The sequence below is a fragment of the Pseudophryne corroboree genome, chromosome 7 (assembly GCF_028390025.1).
Source record: "Pseudophryne corroboree isolate aPseCor3 chromosome 7, aPseCor3.hap2, whole genome shotgun sequence".
NCBI lineage: Eukaryota > Metazoa > Chordata > Amphibia > Anura > Myobatrachidae > Pseudophryne > Pseudophryne corroboree.
The window spans coordinates 253,758,297-253,779,674 of NC_086450.1; the positions used below are offsets into that span (position 1 = coordinate 253,758,297).

At 47.3% G+C, this 21,378-nt stretch overlaps 1 protein-coding gene across 1 annotated transcript; it reads left to right on the forward strand.

The window, feature by feature from the left end:
* The first annotated feature begins 37 nt into the window (after positions 1-37).
* LOC134945060 (uncharacterized) lies at positions 38-10,143 on the forward strand. Its single transcript, XM_063934102.1, has 5 exons — positions 38-181; positions 7,081-7,167; positions 7,241-7,453; positions 8,051-8,163; positions 9,075-10,143. Exons 2-5 carry the CDS (start codon positions 7,122-7,124, stop codon positions 9,390-9,392), a joined length of 690 nt encoding a protein of 229 aa, XP_063790172.1. The 5' UTR covers positions 38-181; positions 7,081-7,121; the 3' UTR covers positions 9,393-10,143.
* The last annotated feature ends 11,235 nt before the right edge of the window (positions 10,144-21,378 follow it).

The window sequence follows — 21,378 nt, forward strand, 5'->3', positions numbered from 1 at the left end:
ATGTAGTAAAAAAGAAAATGTGATTAAAGGACTGAGATGTAAATGATCGCCTGAAGAACAAGTCATATAGTGCAGCAGCAGAATAAGGGTGTAGCAACAGCATAAGATAGCACGGGGTGCAGTATATCCGTGCCCCACCCAACGGAAGAAGTGTTCTGCTTTATCTTTTGTCATTGCTAGTGTACGCTAACATTCGATTGTCCATAATCATGTGTGCTGTAACTATATGACCATTGTATTCTCTCATGCTGTCATTTTCACCAGTTCTACAGGGACTATTAAAATAGTTTTTGATCCATGTAACATGTATAGGACAACAGTCGTGTTGCTAGCACGTGCTGTTCCTGCTGTTGTATCGATGGAATCATGTTTCAATAAGCACAAAAAGAGCAGACATTCCTAAATGATGGTGTTTATACCTGTGCAGTATTCGCTTCCTACACTTGCACATTTGCTCATGATACAGTATATGTTTCCTTTTTGTATCCAATTTATGTTTATTGATAATCAACATGCAGAGGCGTCAGAATTGGGGGTCAAGGGGGCAGCTCACCCCCCCCCCTCCCTCCCCATACATAGGGGTCTATTCATGTAGAAAACGAAAACAGAATTGCTACTTATCACTATACATCGCATCGCTTCGATGCGATGTATAGCTGTGATAAGTAGCAATTCATGTATACTTACCCTTCCGACGATGCGCTGCGGTGTCTGGGGCTCCTGCGGTGAGGTAATCTCCAGCGGTCCTTCACAGCGATGCGCGGGGTCCAGCGGCGGGTCCCTTTGCGCAGGCGCAGGGTGTTGACCTCCCGGCCGGCCGCAGTGGTTGCTGGGAGGTCGGGGGGCGGAGCCAGCACGAGGTGCAGAGCAGCGATCAGGGAAGCATTGAGCTTCCCTGATGTCTCCGCACCACAGTTCAGGTTACGCCGTCCTGAGATGGCGAACCTGAACTCCATGGAGAAGCGGAAAGCAGAGCTTTCCGCACCTTCATGAATCGCACTCACCATACAAAGGTATGGTGATGCGATTCAGCCACAGAGCGGGGGTGCCGCTGGAGAAGTCAGAGACTTCTCCACGGTAACCCGCTCTGTGAATTGCGGTAAGCAGAGAAAAGCCCTGTTTAACGCAAAACAGGGCTTTTCTCTGCTGCATGAATAGACCCCATAGAGAGGCGCCGATCATGTATAGGAGGGGCAGAGGTGTGATGTGCGGATAGGTGAAAGACCGCACATTACATCCTCCGCTCCGTGCAGGAGCAGCATCGTGCATGTTGCGCCCCTCCTACTCCCTGCTGGTCTCGGCTGCCAGCCTCACCTCTACGCGATGCACTGGTCCTGTGCATCCGTCCTCTACACTGCACAGCGTCACGTGTGTACCGGGAGCCAATCAGGATTCCTGTTGCGCTTCCCGCTCCGCTTTTGCCCGTCGGTTGATTCAAGTGGCCTAAGGGACCTTTTACGTCAGGGGGAGGAGCTAGGCCAGCGGGATAAGTCCTCTACTATCCACGCCACCAACTATTACCATTAGTAATCAGGTGGCGAGCTGAGCAAGCCACTGAGCCCGATGCGTGGCGAGCGAAGCGAGCCCGCGAGGGCACTTTTTGGGGACCCTGTTCGGCCGTGTCTCCTCCCCTACTGATGTCAGAAAGTCCCTTCTCCTACTCCGATTTAGAACCAACCATTGCCCGTGGGTTCCGCGCTGCAGCTGCCCGGTACCCGCCTGTGGATACAGTCCCTTCCCTCCTTGTCTGGCCTTGGCAGCTTGGGGATGAGCCTGCAGACAGCAGCAAGGTGGAGCGGGACGGGGACGTCATACATCCCATGCAGCGCATCGTGTCAGCGGATCTCTCCATCACTGATACACAGGAACTCAGCGCTGGGCTGCGGGGCAGGTGAGGAGTGTGAGGGGAGCTGCCAGTGAAAGCAATGAGGAGGAAAAGGACAGCAGCGGGCTCCGAGGGGTATTCTGCATCTGCGCCCATCCAGAGCCTAAGCATTGTGTATGGTAACACTGTGCGTCATATGGGAAGGGAGGGGGGGGGGGGGGTATCATACAGAGGGGTGATACTGCAGGATGAGTTTGCAGCTCCCTCCTTGCTCTCCTGTTTGCTGTCATTAACATCAGTGTGTGCAGTGCTGGACAGGAGAGTCCCAGGAAATTTTAAACTACAGGAGTATGCATCCAGTTATGTGAAATAGAGGAGCATGAATTAGCACAATCTCATTTTAGCTAGGTTTATTTTAGCTGTACCGATGACTCCATGCAATCTCATTGACCTCCCCCTTCTCTACTCGCTATGCTTCTTTCTCTCCCCTCTCTTCCCCCTCTCTCTTTCTTACTCTCCTCTCTGTGCCTCTCTTTATCCATACCTCCCAACTTTTAATTTTTAGGAGGAGGGCTTCGAAAAGGGGCGTGGCCTATAAAAGGGGCGTGGCTTCACGGAGGACCCGTGATCGCGAGCCACGCCCCGTTTTCGTCAGTGAGGGGGCATGCCCAGCGCTCTGTGAGCCGCTGGCATGCCCCCTCTCCCTCTGAATCCAATGAATAGACGCTGTGCGCATGCGCACAGCGTCTATTCACCGCTGCTCTGCTAAGCAGGGCAGCGAGAGACAGATCCTCCCAACAGCCCCCCCCCCCCCCCCCACCGTGGGACACTGCGGCCCGCGGGTGGGACAGCGGGACAGTCCTCAAAAAACGGGACTGTCCCGCGAAAATCGGGACAGTTGGGAGGTATGCTTTATCTACTCTCTCTGCTTCTCTCCCCTCTCTCATCTCTGTGCCCACCTCTCTCCTCTCTGTGTCCCTCTTTATCTCCTCTCTCTCTGCTTCTCTCTCTCCTCTCTGTGCCTCTCTTTATCTCCTCTCTCTGCTTCTCTCTCTCATCTCTGTGCCTGCCCCTCTCCTCTCTGTGCCACTCTTTATCTCCTCTCTCTCATCTCTGTGCCCCCTCTCTCCTCTCTGTGCCTCTCTCATTCTCTCCGCTCTTCCCCCTCTTTCTCTCCTTTCTATGACTCTCTAACATCTCTCTCCTCTCCACTCTGTGCCTCTCTCTTTCTCCCCTCTGTACTTCTCTATCTCCTCTCTGCCTCTCTCCTTTCTATGCCTCTTTCTTACTCCGTGCCTCTCTCTCTCATCTCATTTCCTCTCTGTGCATCTTTCTCTCCTCTCTGTCCCCCTATCTCTCTCCTTTCTATGCCTCTCTCATCTTTCTCTGCCCCCTCCCACTATCTCTGCATCTCTCTGCTGCTCGCTCTCTCCTCTATCTGCCTCTCTCTCATCTCTATTTCTCTAACGTCCAAGAGGATGCTGGGGTCCATATTAGTACCATGGGTATAGACGGGTCCACCAGGAGCCATTGGCACTTTAAGAGTTTAATACTGTGGGCTGGCTCCTCCCTCTATGTCCCTCCTACCAGACTCAGTTTAGAAAATGTTCCCGGAGGAGCCGGTTACAGCTAGGGGGGCTCTACAGTTCTTTTAGAATTTTTTTTTTTTTAGAGTTTGTTATTTTACATGGAGGCTGCTGGCAACAGCCTCCCTGCATCGAGGGACTGAGGGGGGGAGCAGTGTCCGCCCTGCGGCGTCTTGAGCCACTGCCTACGCTGACTGGTCATTGAGCTCCAGAGGGGATAGATCGCGCCCCGCCACAGGGGAACGCACACCCCGTCAGCCAGCCACCACCCCCTCAGAGAGCTGAAGTGTGGCGAGTGAGTCACTGTCCGCCCTTACAAGCGGGGGGTCAGTGTGAAGAGGGTGGCTAAAGTGTTATGAGAGCGGTATTAACCGCGCTCCTGGACGGCTCAGCGGTACTGCGGTGCGGCGCTGTGAAGGGCGCCCTGAGCCAGCACCTGACCCTACACTGACCAAAACAAGCCTGTCGGGGTCTGCGGATCCAAGCCAGCACAAAATCCTCAGGCCAGTATAATCTTCTAAGGGTGAGGGGGCGGAGCTTCTCCTCAGAGCGGACCCAGCAGAGTTCAGCGCCATTTTCCTGCCTGCAGCTCACTGCCAGTGGATGAACAGGTCCCTCCAGAGCAACTCCAGCTATCTGTACGGTACCAGGGGGTTGTAGAAGGTGGTCTATCACTCTGCAGGAGGAGTCGGCTTCGCTGGATAGAGGTGACGTTGATTTATTTTTACGCCATATTCAGGATTCTGCAGGGTTCCTGGTAGATTCCATGAAGGACCTGGGTTCCATGACTGCGGGGATCTTCTCCATGTCTGTCTCGGCTCGCAGGGGTCTATGGCTGCGCCAATGGTCTGCAGACGTGGAATCTAGGAAGAGCATGGAGGGCTTACCCTATACAGGTCAGGCTCTCTTTGGGGAGGCGCTGGATGCGTGGATTGCCACGGCAACCGCGGGTAAGTCTCCTTTTCTCCCCTCAGCTGCACCGGCTACGAAGAAGTCTTTTACACCAGCCACGTCACAGTCCTTTCGACCTGCGAAGCCTAGAAAGAACAAGCCTTCGAGCACCTTCTACAGAAGTGGTCGTGCCAAAGGAAAGAAACCTGCTCCCGCAGGTTCCCAAACCCAGAAGCCCGCTTCTGATACCCCTAAGTCCTCCGCATGACAGTGGACTGCTAGGCCTGGAGGAGGGTCAGGTGGGGGCAAGACTCCAGCAGTTCAGCCACATCGGGGTCTCGTCTGGCCTGGACCCCTGGGTTCTGGATATAGTGTCCAGGGGGTACAGACTGGAGTTTCAAGATCCCCCACCTCACTGTTTCTTCAAGTCAGGCTTGCCAGCTCTGCAGGCAGACAGGACAATTCTTTTGGAGGCCATCAGAAAATTGGTGGTGTCGGAGGTCATTGTTCCAGTTCCACCTCAGAAGTGGAACACGGGTTATTATTCGAACCTTGTTGTGGTACCGAAACCGGATGGTTCGGTACGGCCTATTCTGAACTTAAAGTCTTTGAACCCTTATCTCAGGGAGTTCAAATTCAAGATGGATTCTCTGAGAGCTGTTATCTCAGGACTGACGGAGGGGGAGTTCCTGGTGTCTCTGGACATCAAGGATGCTTACCTCCACATTCCCATTTGGTCGCCGCATCAGGCATATCTCAGGTTTGCACTGTTGGACGATCACTATCAGTTCAAGGCGCTGCCGTTCAGCCTCTCCACAGCACCAAGGATCTTCACCAAGGTGATGGTGGAGATGATGGTTCTCCTCCGCAAACAGGGGGTGAACATAATTCCATATCTGGACGATCTCCTGATCAAGGCATCGTCCAGGGAGAGGTTGTTTGCGATCCATCATGCTCACGACACAGCTGCTCAGGAAGCACGGTTGGATCCTGAACCTTCCAAAGTCACATCTGGAGCTGACAAGGAGGCTGTCTTTCCTGGGAATGATCCTCGACACGGAAATGTAGAGGGTATTTCTCCCAGTGGAGAAAGCATTGGTGATTCAAACAATGGTCCGGGATGTCTTAAAGCCTACCCGGGTGTCGGTTCATCAATGCATCCGGCTTCTGGGGAAGATGGTTGCTGCCTACGAGGCTCTGCAGTACGGCAGGTTTCATGCTCAATCTTTTCAGCTGGACCTATTGGACCAGTGGTTGAGCGCTCACCTACACATGCACAGAGGATACGCCGGTCTCTGAAAGCCAGGATTTCACTCCTCTGGTGGCTTCAACTTCTGCACCTTCTGGAAGGCCGAAAGTTCGGAATTCAGGACTGGATCCTTTTAACCACAGATGCAAGTCTAAGAGGTTGGGGAGCAGTCACTCTAGGGGAAACCTTTCAAGGAAGGTGGTCGAGTCAGAAATCCCTTCTCCCAAGAAACATCTTGGAGCTAAGGGCCGTGTACAACGCCCTTCTTCAAGCAGCACACCTTCTACAGGATCGGGCTGTTCAGGTGCAGTCGGAAAACGTGACCACCGTGGCCTACATAAACTGACAAGGCGGAACGAAGAGCAGGGCTGCAATGTCAGAGGTGTCAAGAATCCTCCTCTGGGCGGAAAGGCACGCTGTAGCGGTATCAGCAATCTTCATTCCGGGAGTAGACAACTGGGAAGCAGACTTCCTTAGCAGACACGATCTCCATCCAGGGAAGTGGGGCATCCATCCGGAGGTGTTCGAGGAGGTAACCGGTTGGTGGGGGGTTCCTCACGTAGAGATGATGGCCTCCAGCCTCAACAAGAATCTGGGGAGGTATTGTTCCCGGTCAAGAGAACCTCAGGCAGTGGCGGTGGATGCACTGGTAACTCCGTGGGTTTTCCCGTCAGTGTATGTGTTCCCTCCACTTCCTCTGATTCCAATGGTTCTTCAGCTGGTACGAAGAACAAAGGTTCTGGCAATCATCATTGCTCCTCTGGCCAAGGAGGGCTTGGTATGCGGATCTACTGGATCTTCTTCTGGAAGATCCACAGCCCTTACCTCTTCGGGAGGATCTGCTACTGCAGGGGCCATTCCCCAATCAAGACTTACCGCGGCTACATTTGACGGCATGGCGGTTGAGCGCCAGATCTTAGCTCAGAAAGGTATCCCGAGTGAAGTTATTCCTACTCTGATTCAGGCTAGGAAGGGGGTAACGTCAAAACATTACCATCGTATTTGGAAGAAATATGTTTCTTGGTGTGAATCAAGAAATTTTCAGGTTCAGTTTGAGGCTGTATTTGTACCCTGACACAACACTGCAGACTTAGTTACCTTACTATCATGATGGTTATGAATTTTATACAATGCTTTACTTATTTTTTTGCTGATATTGTGCTAGTGTGTGTTTGTAGTGACACATCACAGAGCATTTTCTATATTGCATCTTTCATTAATTACATTAGATAAGAAAAGCAAGATGTGTGTGTTTTTGCTTGTTAGTGTATGTATTTTTAATTGTGTCCTATGTCTGTGTCCTGTACATTATTTCCTGTGTTGCACTTTCCATAGTGCATATGGCTATTGGGCAATATTGATGTGTTAATGTGTGTGTTTGTTTGCAATATTTGTTTTTAATTTTTTAGGCTTTTTTTTGGATTAAAAAAAAAACACTTTTAAAGATGTAATGTTTATAAACATAATGGGTGGATTTAACAACAATAGCATGATTAAATGAGTTCTTTTATTTGTTTCATGATGTACAGTGTTGAAAAAAACCACTACTGGTCGTCCTACAGTCAGTCCCATGACATCTGATGAGGATGATGAGGATGATGACGCTGCGGAAGCAGGTAAAGTGTCCATTGTAGTACAGGTTATGTTTGTAAAGGAATGGCCATACCAATTGTTCACTTTAAATACTAGGTCCATCAAAAGAAGTCTTGAGCAGCAGAAAGCGGACTCCTGAACAACACGAAAAAAATACACATGTGGCAACAAAGAAAGCAAGGTCTGATGTCCAGTCCCAACCACAGCAGGCTACCCCGCCACGAAGATTGTCTGCAGTTTCTTTGGTCCCACCACTCCAAATTTTGGACACACCTCCAAGACGCCAACCACACTCCCCTCATCTTGATTGTGAGTAAGAACCTATAAAAAAAAATATTAGTCATCTCGTAATAATCCATTTAATTAGACTCATTAACTCGAAAACACCAAAATCAGCCATACTTACCGAAGTGACTAAATCATCAAATGGAACCCTAGCAAAATGGCCTTGTCTACATCCAGTAAAGATATGTATGTCCACTTCAGCCATATAGTAGCAGATTGTGTGGAAGAGGCTGCAACATAAACACATGTGTAAGCTTGTCAAATAGTAAGGTTGTAATCCTCAGTTTAACATGTTGGTTTGATCTAACATTGCCACCAACATTCTAAAACATTACTATGTTTTTGGTTTAGACACTAAAAGGCAACACATTATGCTTTAAAATGTGTTTTTATGGTGGAGTATGTCTGATCTACCATACAACTCATGTGCTTGCTTTCACAATGAAGTAACCAGACACATTTGCCACAAACAGGCATATGTATGTATTTAAGTTATGAGTGATTATGTTGCTATGCTGGATATCTGAAATCACCATTCAAATACATGTGTTCCATGTTTATTGCTTTGTAAAAAAATTACAAACATATAGATAGCTAACGTCAAAATGTTTTAAATTCCAGATTCTCGAACTGGTACCAGCATCCCTACGCAACACCAGCAACACAGTGACATGGATGAGACAATCATTTTACAAATGCAGCCAGTAATTGTGGGAAACAGCCCCCCAGCACCTGTGAGTACACCACCACAGCAAAACACACCACCACCACAACACCAGTAGCACAAGGCCCTGATCAAGTGTTTTGGGACAGTTGGGCTACACAGCAGGCCACTAATCAAGATTGCCTGCGTAGGCAGACCCAAATTTTTTCTAGCCTACCATTTCACCTCAGAAGAATCAGCAGAAATATCAGCCGGCAAAATTAACCAACCACGAGAATTGCCAATACCATGGAAATCATGCGTGCAGACATTACACATGTCATGGGCAACTTACAACGCATAATGGAAGAACAGCACTGACAACAGCAAAGCTATATCAACATATTAGAAAACAATCAAATGATCAATGAATCTATCACCAGAATTTTATAAAATCAAAATGCTGCAACACGTGAACTCAATGCCACCCTCACTAACCAAGCAGCAGTTCTGGTACGACTACTCCAATTATATCGCCAGTGTCCTCACCACCAAGGCGCTCCACCAGAGCACGCCAACACGACAGTGGTAAAGGCAAAGGCCAGTCTGGACTATGAGGAGCCCATGCAGAGTTTAATACCTCCTGAAGTAGTGTGTGCAACCCCTGTCCATGATTCCGATAGGCTCAGGAAGGATGGTGAACATGTGTTTTTTTCTTAACATTATTACTATACTTATGTCTTAATGTTTTTTGGATATGTGTGTCATGTGACATTGCACATTACACCCATCTTCAAGTGTGCATCAGCAAATATATTGTTTTGGATAATTTTTGCTTCAAAAGCCAATGCAACATAGTACTTTATTGTATGTCATGTGGTATTTTAACAGTACATTTTCCATGTGTAGTTTTTACTTGGTGTGTCATTGAATTGTACAGCAATATTTTTTTCCTGTAGCACATTTTAGTTTTTAAAAGTTGGACTATGTTTTTTATTTCAGTTACAACGCATAATGGAAGAACAGCACAGACAACAGCAAAGCTATATCAACATATTAGAAAACAATCAAATGATCAATGAATCTATCACCAGAATTTTAGAAAGTCAAAATGCTGCAACACGTGAACTCAATGCCACCCTCACTAAACTCAATGAAACACTTAGATCCCAGCACCAACAGCAACCAAGCAGCAGTTCTGGTACGACTACTCCAATTATATCGCCAGTGTCCTCACCACCAAGGCGCTCGACCAGAGCACGCCAACACGACAGTGGTAAAGGCAAAGGCCAGTCCAAGCAGCCACCCAAAAAAACATGAAACATATAGATCCCGATTTCTGTTATGAGAAGAAAAAAAAACACAGTAAGTGTATGATTGTCTGAATATATATAACACTTAGCACCTTGACAATTTTTACAACATCATTAATTAGAACTGTTACAAACAACAAAAGGATTTTTTACATCACAATTATTATTGAACATCTTTGTATTTTTTTTAGAGGAGGAAAATGTTCTTTGAGCTGCACATTGATCTTAGCATGCATAAACAATACAACTTGATTTGATTATCTAATTAATATCTCTTGATTCCAATCACTCTCATATCCTGCAGACAGACTAATTGGCAGCCATGCAGAATGTCTTTAGCATGCAGAAACAATACCACTTGATTTGATTATCTAATGAATATTGCTTGATTCCAATCACTCTCATATCCTGCAGGCAGACTAATTGGCCGCCATGCAGATTAATCCATGACCATTACAACTTACAATGTGAATTTTAACTCTTTGACGTTTCTTCTCTAGAAGGCATTACAATAATAACACTATTGTGTTAGAAAATAGTGTCCTAACATGTTGGAAACAAATTCAGATAATTATTTTGCCAAATGATTGACATTATTGTTCTGCCATGTTTGTGTGTGGTAAAAAGGAGTAATCTGATTCTAAAACATGATGCTGAACCAAAGTAATTGGAAATATTTTTAATCCAAAAAAATGTGTCTAATAATGGATATATGTTGATAACTGTGTATTGACTTACAAATCTGCAAGTTTCCTCCAGCAAACATAACTAAATAAATTATTTTGGATGAGACTAAGTTTGTGTCCCTTAAATCCGATGGAGCACCACACATAGGGACACATGTATTCCTCAAGGAGAAGTTATTAAATGTGGCGAAGTGTTACATTAGGACGTTACACACATTCATAAAGTAAATAACATATTCAATTACTATCAGGATTATGTGTGTTTTAAAGAATTTTCAATTATAAATGATTTAATATTTATCCAGAATTCATGCATGTGACTCATAATCTGATGTTTTGTCAATTTAATTTAACACAATACACATGCTGCATTTGTTTTGCATAAAGCAAGAGTATGTTTGTGTGTCTCAAGGAGAGAGACACAGTCTGAGTAATGTATTTTTAAGTAAAAATTATCAAAATATATTTAGGCTTACACAACAAATGAAAGAAGCAAAACACACTTACCTTAAAAATAACTATTTGCCTTACTTGCCTCCCTACATCTGTACTCCGTGTCGCCAGATGTCTCTAAATCCTCTGCTTGCTGACTGCTTTCATCCTCCTCATCAACATGTGGCAGATCTTGTTGCAAACACATGTTATGAAGAAAGCAGCAGCAGAACACAATTTGAGTCACCTTCAAGGGACTATACAACAAAAGGCCACTAGACTTATCCAGACACCGAAACCTAGATTTCAGCACACCAAAACATCTTTCTATCACATTCCACGTGGACTTATATGCATTATTGTAATTGTGTTCAGCAGGGGAATCAGGTCGGGACAATGGAGTTAGAAGCCAAGACAAACAGCCATATCCTCCATCACCTGAAAGACAGATATAGTAAAGTGTTTCATGTTAAGATACAGCAACACATAAGTAAGTGTATTTTTGCGTAGTATACAAAGTCCTACACATATCAAATTACATACCCAGCAGCCATCCATCTGGCATTTGTCCATCCTCAAACTTATCAAAGAGGGATGACTGACTGAGGATGAAGGAGTCATGGCAGCCCCCAGGGTAACCAGCAACAACACTCATTATTTTGAGATTTGCATCACAAACCACCTGCACATTTGTGGAGTAGTCTAGATGTCGATTAGTATATATGTGCTGCCTGCCCCTAGGTGGTCTCAGCTGAATGTGTGTGCAATATATGGCACCGAGCACATTGGGCATGCCAGCAAGCTCATAGAAATATACCCTAATGGCATGCCACTGAGACTCCTGGGTAGGGAATCAGATTGAGGCATCGATGTGGGGCTGCAAAACATCCAACACCTGTGTGTATATTTGTATAAAAAATGTTACTGAGATTTTATGACATAACATCATTACTGGCCACTGCGAGTAATTAAAACAACAAAGAAACAGATGAGGTTGTTATGTATACGTCACCTGTGTTAGTATTCTAGAAAAGGAGGGCTGTGAGATTCCAATGACATCCCCTGACACAGCCTGAAAGCTCCCAGTATCCATAAAGTGCAACACAGCCAGGAGTTTGTGCAGGTCTGAGACAGGGCGAGAGCAGGCTGTCTCAGTGTCTAGGCCCAGTTTGACAAGGTCATACAGACGGAAAATGTTGTTACGATTTAGACGGAACATCTGTATGACCCTGTCATCGGACAATGCGTTCAAGTTTAAACGCCTCCTAAAAAAACGAGGCCTGCGCAGCCTCCGCGGAACCTATACAACCTGCTGACCGTTTGCAGTTTCTTGGCCCTGGTTACTTACAGGCTGATGTCTGAGTCTGAGGAATCCCACAGCACACAAAATATCACTGCACCATAGTCCAGCAGCCATTTATGAGTGTAGGTTGCTTGACATGGGCCTAAGATCCTTTTATAGGCATCCTAATTCAGGTGTGAATAATTTTTAAGTTGCCACACATGTAAACACGCCTGAAAAAAGCAGGTCTATTTTTTTGCTGCTTTTTTTAACGAATCGCAAAAAAATACAACCGCAATTGAGCATTCAGAGACTAACACTCAAATACGAATGAATAGTAAATTACCGTGTTGTAGGAACAAACAGACGCGTTTGACCGATGGTCTATTCATTCATATTTCTGAACTTTGCCGCCAAAACGATTACGAATAGCCCAAACACTGCCGAGATTTGTGCTTAGTAAATTCCCGTGTTGCCACTTAGAAAAACAAACAAAAATCGGACAAACTCGGAACTTTAGTAAATAAACCCCTGAGTCTGGTAGGAGGGGCATAGAGGTAGGAGCCAGCCCACACTGTTAAACTCTAAAAGTGCCAATGGCTCCCGGTGGACCCGTCTATACCCATGGTACTAATATGGACCCCAGCATCCTCTATGGACTATGAGAAAAGGATTTACCGGTAGGTACCAAAATCCTATTTTATCTCTTTGTATCCCCCTACTCTCTCTGCATCTCTCTCTGCATCTCTCTAATCTCTATTTATATCTTTTGGTCCCTCTCCTCTCTCTGCATCTCTGCCACTCACTCTCTCCTCTCTCTCTCTCTCTCTGCCTCTCTTGCTTCTCTCTCTCTCCCGCCGCACTCCTCTCTCAGCATCTCTCTGCCACTCGCTCTCTCATCTCTCCCTGCCTCTCTTGCTCTCTCTTCATAAACGTCTACCACCAGCTCCCATCTTGTTCCTTGCACTTGTTCACAGTCTCTCTCTCCCCTTTGTTGTTGCTCCCCTTTGATTTACTTCTCTCTCTCTCTAAACCTGCAACACAAGCCTCTAATGGGCTCTACACACTGGCAGATAAAATGCACGATATAAACGTTCTTGTTCATTAATGAACGAGAACTCGTTCATATTGTGCAGTGTGTAGGCACTAATGATTAACGATGTGCGGCCCCGCACATGTTAATCGTTGGTGCCCCGTCGCTTATGTATGCAAGCCAATATGGACAAGATTGACCATATTAGCATGCAGTGCTAAGGAGCCGGGTGATGGGGGGGGGGGGGGGGGGGAGTGAAGAAACTTCACTCCCCCGTCACTGCCCCCCCCCCCCCCCGCCGCTGGGTTGCCCGTTGGCCGTATCCGCAATCAGGCAGCTCGGCGGCAGATCTTCCAGTGTGTAGGGCCCATTACAGTGGGTGATGTCAATTGTCAGCTCCACCTAAGGAAAAGAATAGAACTGTCCCTGTTGGTGCTGCTCTTTGGGGACAATTCTGCTCATCTCCAGTCTCCACCGCCAGCAGCTCCCCCAGCAGCAGTGTGCCTATAGGGAGAGCTGCTGCTGGTTTGAGGGGGTGACATTTAGCAATTCAGCAATTTAGGGGCGCCGAAATGAGAATATATCTTGCCCCACCAACCGAAAAACGTTCTGACGCCCCTGCCAACATGTAATAAAGTTGACAAACCATTGTTTGTACAAATATATCAAAGTCAGCCGATCGTGTAGGTTGCCATTTTCATCAAAAGCAGATGAAAACATTGAACCAATTTTCACAAATAAACAAAACCGAACAGTTCATAAATAAGAAGTAAACAGGTAAAGATACAGGGAAAGAGAACAGGGAAAGTCTGTCAAACAGTCTACGGCAGAGCCGGATTAAGGCCATGGGGGGTCCGTGGCACTTCAGACTGTGGGGCCCTTGCTAAAGAGGTAGATTAAATATATATATATATATATATATATACATACACAATGCAATATAGCCAGCCTTACTTGCTCCAGGCAGCCTCTGCTGGCTGCACATGCTGCCAGGGATCCGTCTTCCTTCCTCCTCCCTGGAGCCTGCGCGCCCAGCCAATGACTGAGCCGCAGGCTGCAGCTTTAACCGGTGGCCGCGGTGTCAGGAACAGACGAGAAGGGCCAGCGCTGGCGCAGCATAATAACATCACCACTCTCCTCCTCCTTCCTTCTCTGCCCCTCTCCCGCCGGACCCAGAAACAGAGAGGAAGCTGGGACCGGGGAAATGCAGGAAAGGGGAGTAGCTAAGAGGAGAAGGGAGAGCGTCTCCTCCTCCCCTCCAGCGGGGCCGTACTGCTGCGCTGCGCTGCTGACATGTCATGGATAGCAGCGCAGCATTACCAAGTGAGGGGTACTGGTGGTGGGCGGCACAGCGCTGGCGGCGGCATGTAAATGAGTCAGTGTGACTCATTGATATGCCACTGGCTGGAGGCCCCTTTTAGAAAGGGGGGCCCGAGGTACGTATCCCTGTGACCCCCCCCCACCCCTTAATCCGGCTCTGGTCTCCGGGTGTTATCAACAGAGGGGAACATCCAAGACCTAGACCACCCCTCTCTACCCTCTACTGAGGGAGCGGTAATGAATAGATTCCTTATATAAGAGCTATATTTGTCAAATCTGAGTAAAGTCTTGGTGAACATTTAGTAACGGAAATATGAGGTCATCCATATAGTGGTCTTGTGGCGTACACCACTCAATCATTGTGGGAGGGGCCACATAACACCAGTGAACAGGGATAATTGACTTAGAGGCACTAAGAATGTGATGCAATATTTAAAAAAAATGCCCGGGGTCTACATGTGAGATTCAAAAGCCAAAAACTAGGGCTGGAGGTAGATTTTCCTGAAGGGTGATGCCAGCAGTCTCTATCACCTTATTTCAGAATGGGCAAAGTGCTGGGTACTCCCACCGAATATAAAGTAGTGTGCCTAGAGCCGCATTGCACCTCCAGCAAGTATTGGAGATGCCGGGGTACATTTTAGTCAAAAGACTAGGACAGCGGTACTAGAGTGACAATACTTTATAATGGGTTTCCACCACCAACATATTTACTGAGCTGGAAAGTGTGTTACTGAAAATTTCCAGCCAGTCTTCTTCTCCAACCAGGCACTGCAGAGTTGTCTCAAACTTAGGCCTGATAGAGAAGAGGTTGTCAATAAGCAATTTATAGATAAAAGACAGGAAATGTGGTGGGTATGTCTGGGACATGCACATCGATTCAAATGTAGTAAGCCCATGGTAACCTGCGCTATTGATTCTAAGTCCCATGAGGAATTGCTTTAACTGAAGATATCTCCATAATTTTCTATTAGGTAGTCCCATCTCTATTAGGTAAGCCCCATTTAGCTTGGAGGGACGTAAAGCTCAGGACACCTGAGGAGTCCACCAAATGATTCATTATGGAGATCATACGTAAGCACCATAACTAAAATGAGCTCCCCAGGAAGAAAGGGCGGATTACCAATTAGTGGAGTCAGAGAGGACGAAATATGTGACATGAGCGGTTGGGTTCGCAGATTGCACCAACAAGAAAGGGTAGGGCCCAGCAGTGGCTGCAGCGTCAGAGGTAAGGGGGAGAACCAAGGCACACCAATAGCCACAAATGAAAGGGATGATGCTTCTATGTCTATCCATTGCTTTGTGTCTCCCGTCCTGGTCCATTCCAGAACCTTTGTGAGTAAAACTGCATGATAATTAGAGATCAGTGGGTTTGGCTCTCAGAGAAACGAACCCCACTGAACTTCATCACCCGAGCCCGGATCCGAGCCCCGCCTATCTCGGAAACCAGAATGAGGCAAAACGTCATCATCCCGCTGTCGTATTCTCGCAGGGTTTGGATTCCATATAAGGAGCCGCGCGTCCCCGCCATTTTCACTCCGACATTGGAGAGTGTAGAGAGAGGACGTGTCTCCGTCCTCAGTGGTAGTGTCTTGTGCTGCATTCTCTCCAGTCACAGTGGTTGTGTCCTCTGCTGCCATATGTCCAGTGCTGCTGTATAAGTCCAGTCCAGTGGTGCTGTGTTGTACTGCCAGAGGTGTATCTAGGGGTCCTGGTGCCCCTGGCAAAGTAAGGAACTGGCGCCCCCCACCTTCCTCCATATTCAAAATAGGTAAGGCGCATGTGCAAAAAAATGGCATGATTTTGTGGGAAAGGGACATGACCGCACACTATTACTCCTAATTTAAATATGTTACACAGTAGTAACCCCTTATACACATTATGTCACACAATAGTGCCCCTTACACATCATGCCCACACAGTAAACCTTGTCACACTGTGGAGAAATCAGCAGTGCCTAGCGCGGCCAAGGAAGGGCACCACCCGGCGATGCCACCCGTTGCCAGGGGGTATAATTAAATATTAATGGCAGTGAATAGGTATCTATGCGCACTACCTAGTAGTGGTGATGTAGTGATATATTAAGAAAAGCATTCTAGTAGTTTATTTTGAGTTTCTTCACTGTGTGCAAACACCGGCACCAGCTCCTGGCTGCTTTGCGAACTACCAGCCCATACACTGCCACTACTAAGTGATTCCACCCCCTGACCAAGGGTGGAACCACCAGGCAGTGCCCCCACTTCGTCCAGTGCACCTGGTGAGTGCCATCCTGGCCAATGGGTAGATAACTTCCTGTCCCCAGCACATAGCCATAGTCCTCACCTCCTCCCAGCACATAGCCGTAGTCTCCATCCCCCTCCCAGGACATAGCCATAGTCTCCCCCCAGCACATAGCCATAGTCTCCAACCCCATCCCAGGACAAAGCCATAGTCTCCCCAGGACATAGCCATAGCCCCCATCCCAGCACATAGCCATAGTCCCTATCCCCCTCCCATCAAATAGAAGTAGTCCCCATCCCCCTCCCAGCACGTAGCCGTAGTCAGTGTCAGACTGGGGCATGCAGGGCCCGCCGGGTGAATGCAGTGGTAGGGGCCCATGTTAGGGGTGTGTCCAGTCTGCAGAAGGGGTGTGGCCAGCCACCTCATTGGTTTGACTAACCATTAGAGAGTGCAACGTCTGGGCCCCTTCATAAGTATACACAGTAAATTCAGCTGCTGCATGCATGATAATGTACCAGATTAATAACAGATTTATAACAGTAATGCACTGTAGAAAATACACCATGGTCCAGTATAAGGTAACATATGTATAACTTATTATTCAAGTGCACAGTCTGGAACCTGATCCTTAGAGCAGGAGGTAGGCCCCACAGGCAATGGGGCCCACCGGTGGTTTCACCTGTACCCCTGTCGGCCAGTCCACTCTCTCCATGCACATAGCCATAGTCCCCACCCCCTCCCGGCACATAGCCATAGTTCCCATACCCCTCCCAGCACATAGCCGTAATCCCCATCCCCCTTCTAGCACATAGTCACAGTCTCCATCCCCCTCCCAGGACATAGACATAGTCTCCCCCCAGCACATAGCCAGAGCCCCCATCCCAGTACATTGCCATAGTCCCCATCCGCCTCTAGGCCTCCCATCGCATTGAAGTAGTCTCCATCCCCGTCCCAGCACATACTGTATCCATAGTCCCCATTCCCCTCCCAGCACATAATCACCCCCCTCCCTGCACATTGTCATCTCTCCTCCCAGGACATAGTCTCCCCCCTCCCTGCATATAGTCATCTCTACTCCCAGGACATAGTCTCCCACCCTCAAAGCACATACTGTATCCGTAATATTTTAACAATACCTAGTTTGATGAGCTGGGCATCGCCTGGGCTGGAGGATCGCACAGTAGCCAGGAACACCACACTTCGGCACCGCACCACACTCTGTGAAGAAAATTAAAATAAACTACAGCTCCCAGCAATCCTTGCTTCCAGAAGCTCCTGACAGCAAGGGCTGCTGGGAGCTGTAATTTATTTTCACTTCTTCATTGCAGTGCCGAACACTGGCGCCTGTTCCTGCCTACTGTGCAATCCTCCAGCCCAGGTGATGCCACTACTAAGTGAGTCCACCCATTGGCTGAGGGTGGCACTGTCGGGTGGCGCCCCCTCCTCGGCTGGCGCCCCTAGCGAGTGCCATCCTGGGTCGATACGCCCCTGTGTGCTGCATCAGTCCAGTGACAGTCAGAGTGGTGGTGTCCTCTGCTGCCATATGTCCAGTGCTGCTGTATAAGTCCAGTCCAGTGGTGCTGTGTTGTGCTGCATTAGTCCAGTGGTGGTGTGTTGTGCTGCATCAGTCCAGTCACAATGGTGGTGTCCTCTGCTGCCATATGTACAGTGCTGCAGTATAAATCAAGTCCAATGCAGTGGTGCTGTGTTGTCCTGCATCAGTCCATTGGTGGTGTCCCTGTGCTGCTGTATATGTCCAGTGATACTGCCGTATATGTCCAGTGATACTGCTGTATATGTCCATTGATACTGCCGTATATCTCCAACGATACTGCCATATAAATCCAGTGATCCTGCCGTATAATTCCAGTGATCCTGCCGTATAATTCCAGTGGTACTGGCGTATAAATCCAGTGATCCTGCCGTATAATTCCAGTGGTACTGGCGTATAAGCCCAGTCCAGTGATACTGCCGTATATGTCCAGTGATACTGCTGTATATGTCCATTGATACTGCCGTATACGTCCAGCGGTACTGCCGTATAAATCCAGTGATCCTGTCGTATAATTCCAGTGATCCTGCCGTATAATTCCAGTGGTACTGGCGTATAAGTCCAGTGATCCTGCCATATAATTCCAGTGGTACTGGCGTATAAGTCCAGTCCAGTGATACTGCGTATATGTCCAGTGATACTGCTGTATATGTCCATTGATACTGCCGTATACGTCCAACGGTACTGCCGTATAAATCCCAGTGAAACTGCCGTATATATGTCCCGCGGTACTGCCTTTATAAATCCAGTGATCCTGACGTAAAATTCCAGTGATCCTGCCGTATAATTGCAGTGGTACTGGTGTATAAGCCCAATCCAGTGATACTGCCGTATATGTCCAGTGATACTGCCGTATATGTCCATTGATACTGCCGTATATGTCCAGTGGTACTGCCGTATATGTCCAGTGTACTGCCGCATAAATCCAGTAATCCAGCCGTATAATTCCAGTGGTACTGGCATATAAATCCAGTCCAGTGATACTGTCATATATGCCCAGTGATACTGCCGTATATGTCCATTGATACTGCTGTATATGTCCAGTGGTACTGCCGTATAAATCCAGTGATCCTGACGTATAATTCCAGTGGTACTGGCGTATAAGTCCAGTCCAGTGATACTGCTGTATATGTCCAGTGATACTGCCGTATCTGTCCATTGATACTGCCATATATGTCCAGCGGTACTGCCGTATAAATCCCAGTGAAACTGCCGTATATGTCCAGCGGTACTGCCGTATAAATCCAGTGATCCTGCCGTATAATTCCAGTGATCCTGCCGTATAATTCCAGTAGTACTGGCGAATAAGCCCAGTCCAGTGATACTGCCGTATATGTCCATTGATACTGCCGTATATGTCCAGCGGTACTGCCGTATATGTCCAGTGTACTGCCGTATAAATCCAGTGATCCAGCCGTATAATTCCAGTGGTATTGGCATATAAATCCAGTCCAGTGATCCTGCCGTATATGTTCAGTGGTACTGCCATATAATTCCAGTGATACTGCCATATATATTTATATATCCTGTTGTAAAGCGGATTACTGAGACCATAACAACTATGCTGGTGCTAGACGTGCATCCGGTATCCACCATTAGTGCAGTGGAACTGTAGTACCAACCCTAGATGGGCCAGATGTTTGTACCGCACACTTGTTTCGCTTAGTTTAGTCATACAGCTACCTCATTGCCCTCTTATACTTCTCGACATGATGTGCTGTTTGGGTACTATTTTTTTAAGTGCCATCCTGTTTGACACTGCTATGCCACTCCTAGATGGGCCAATTGTTTGTGTCACTTAGCTTAGTCATACAGCTACCTCATTGCACCTATTTTTCTTCTTTGAATGATGTGCTGTTTGGGGCATTTTTATTTATATCTGCCCTCCTGTCTGACACTGCAGTGCCACTTCTAGATGGGCCAATTGTTTGTGTCGCTTAGCTTAGTCATACAGCTACCTCATTGCACCTCTTTTTCTTCTTTGCATCATGTGTTGTTTGGGGCCTAGTTTTTTTAAGTGCCATCCTGTCTGCCACTGCAGTGCCACTCCTAGAGGTGCCAGGTGTTTGTGCCGTACACTTGTGTCACTTAGCTTAGTCATACATCAACCTTGGTGCACCTCTTTTTCATCTTTGCATCATGTGCTGCTTGGGGCATGGTTTTTTAAACTGCCATCCTGTCTGACACTGCCGTATAAGTCCAGGGGTACTGCTGTATTAGTCCAGGGGTACTGCCGTATAAGTCCACCAATTGCAGATTTTTTTTAAAATGACAGGGGCATGCAGGAGATGCTGTCAGCGGACTGAAAAATTGCAGGCCACTTTCGACATTCAGCCACTGCATGCCACTACTAGATGGGCCAGGTGGTTGTGTCGCTTAGCTTAGTCATACAGCAACCTCGGTGCACTTCTTTTTTTTCTTTGCATCATGTGCTGTTTGGGGACTATTTTTTTAAAGTGCCATCCTGTCTGACACTGCAGTGCCACTACTAGATGGGCCAATTGTTTGCGTCGCTTATCTTAGTCATACAGCTACCTCATTGCATCTCTTTTACATCTTTGCATGACGTACTGTTTGGGGCCTTTTTTTATATCTGCCATCCTGTCTGCCACTGCAGTGCCACTCCTCGATGGGCCAGGTGTTTGTGCCGCACACTTGTGTCGCTTAGTTTAGTCATACAGCAACCTAATTGCAATTATTTTTCTTCTTTGCATGATGTGCTGTTTGGGGCCTATTTTTTAAATCTGCCATCCTGTCTGACACTGCAGTGCCACTCCTAGATGGGCCAGGTGTTTGTGCCGCACGCTTGTGTCAATTAGCTTTTTTTTTTTTATTATTAGAGTCATATTTTATTATTTTTCTAATAAGACAAAAATACATAAAAAATTACATACACTCATAGTTTCATGCATACAGTATATTCAACAAGCTAATATACTTTATTATATATTCTTACTTAAAGCCACAAATTGCTTTGGGCTACATGCTTGAGCGCCACTGTCACCAACCCCATACACACGATCACTCCTCATTTATACATCATAACGCATTACTATCACATCTTATCTTTCTCATACGTCCTAGAGGATGCTGGGGACTCCAGAAGGACCATGGGGTATAGACGGATCCGCAGGAGCTTGGGCACACTATAAAGACTTAAACTGGGTGTGAACTGGCTCCTCCCTCTATGCCCCTCCTCCAGACCACAGTTAGACTTTGTGCCCAGGAGTGATGGGTCACACACTAGGGGAGCTCTCCTGAGTTTCTCTGAAAGACTTTATTGTTAGGTTTTTTATTTTCAGGAAGACCTGCTGGCTACAGGCTCCCTGCAGAGTGGGAGTGAGGGGAGAGAAGCAGGACCTACTTCTGTGAGTTTCAAGGCTCTGCTTCTCGGCTACTGGACACCATTAGCTCCAGAGGGTTCAATCACTTGGTGCGCCTAGCTGCTTGTTCCCGGAGCCACGCCGTCAA

Coding starts and splice junctions, on each gene's coding strand:
- LOC134945060 (XM_063934102.1), top strand. CDS start 7,122: ATGACATCTGATGAGGATGATGAGGATGATGACGCTGCGGAAGCAG. Junction 7,168..7,240: donor TGATGACGCTGCGGAAGCAG/GTAAAGTGTCCA, acceptor TTTAAATACTAG/GTCCATCAAAAGAAGTCTTG. Junction 7,454..8,050: donor ACACTCCCCTCATCTTGATT/GTGAGTAAGAAC, acceptor TTTAAATTCCAG/ATTCTCGAACTGGTACCAGC.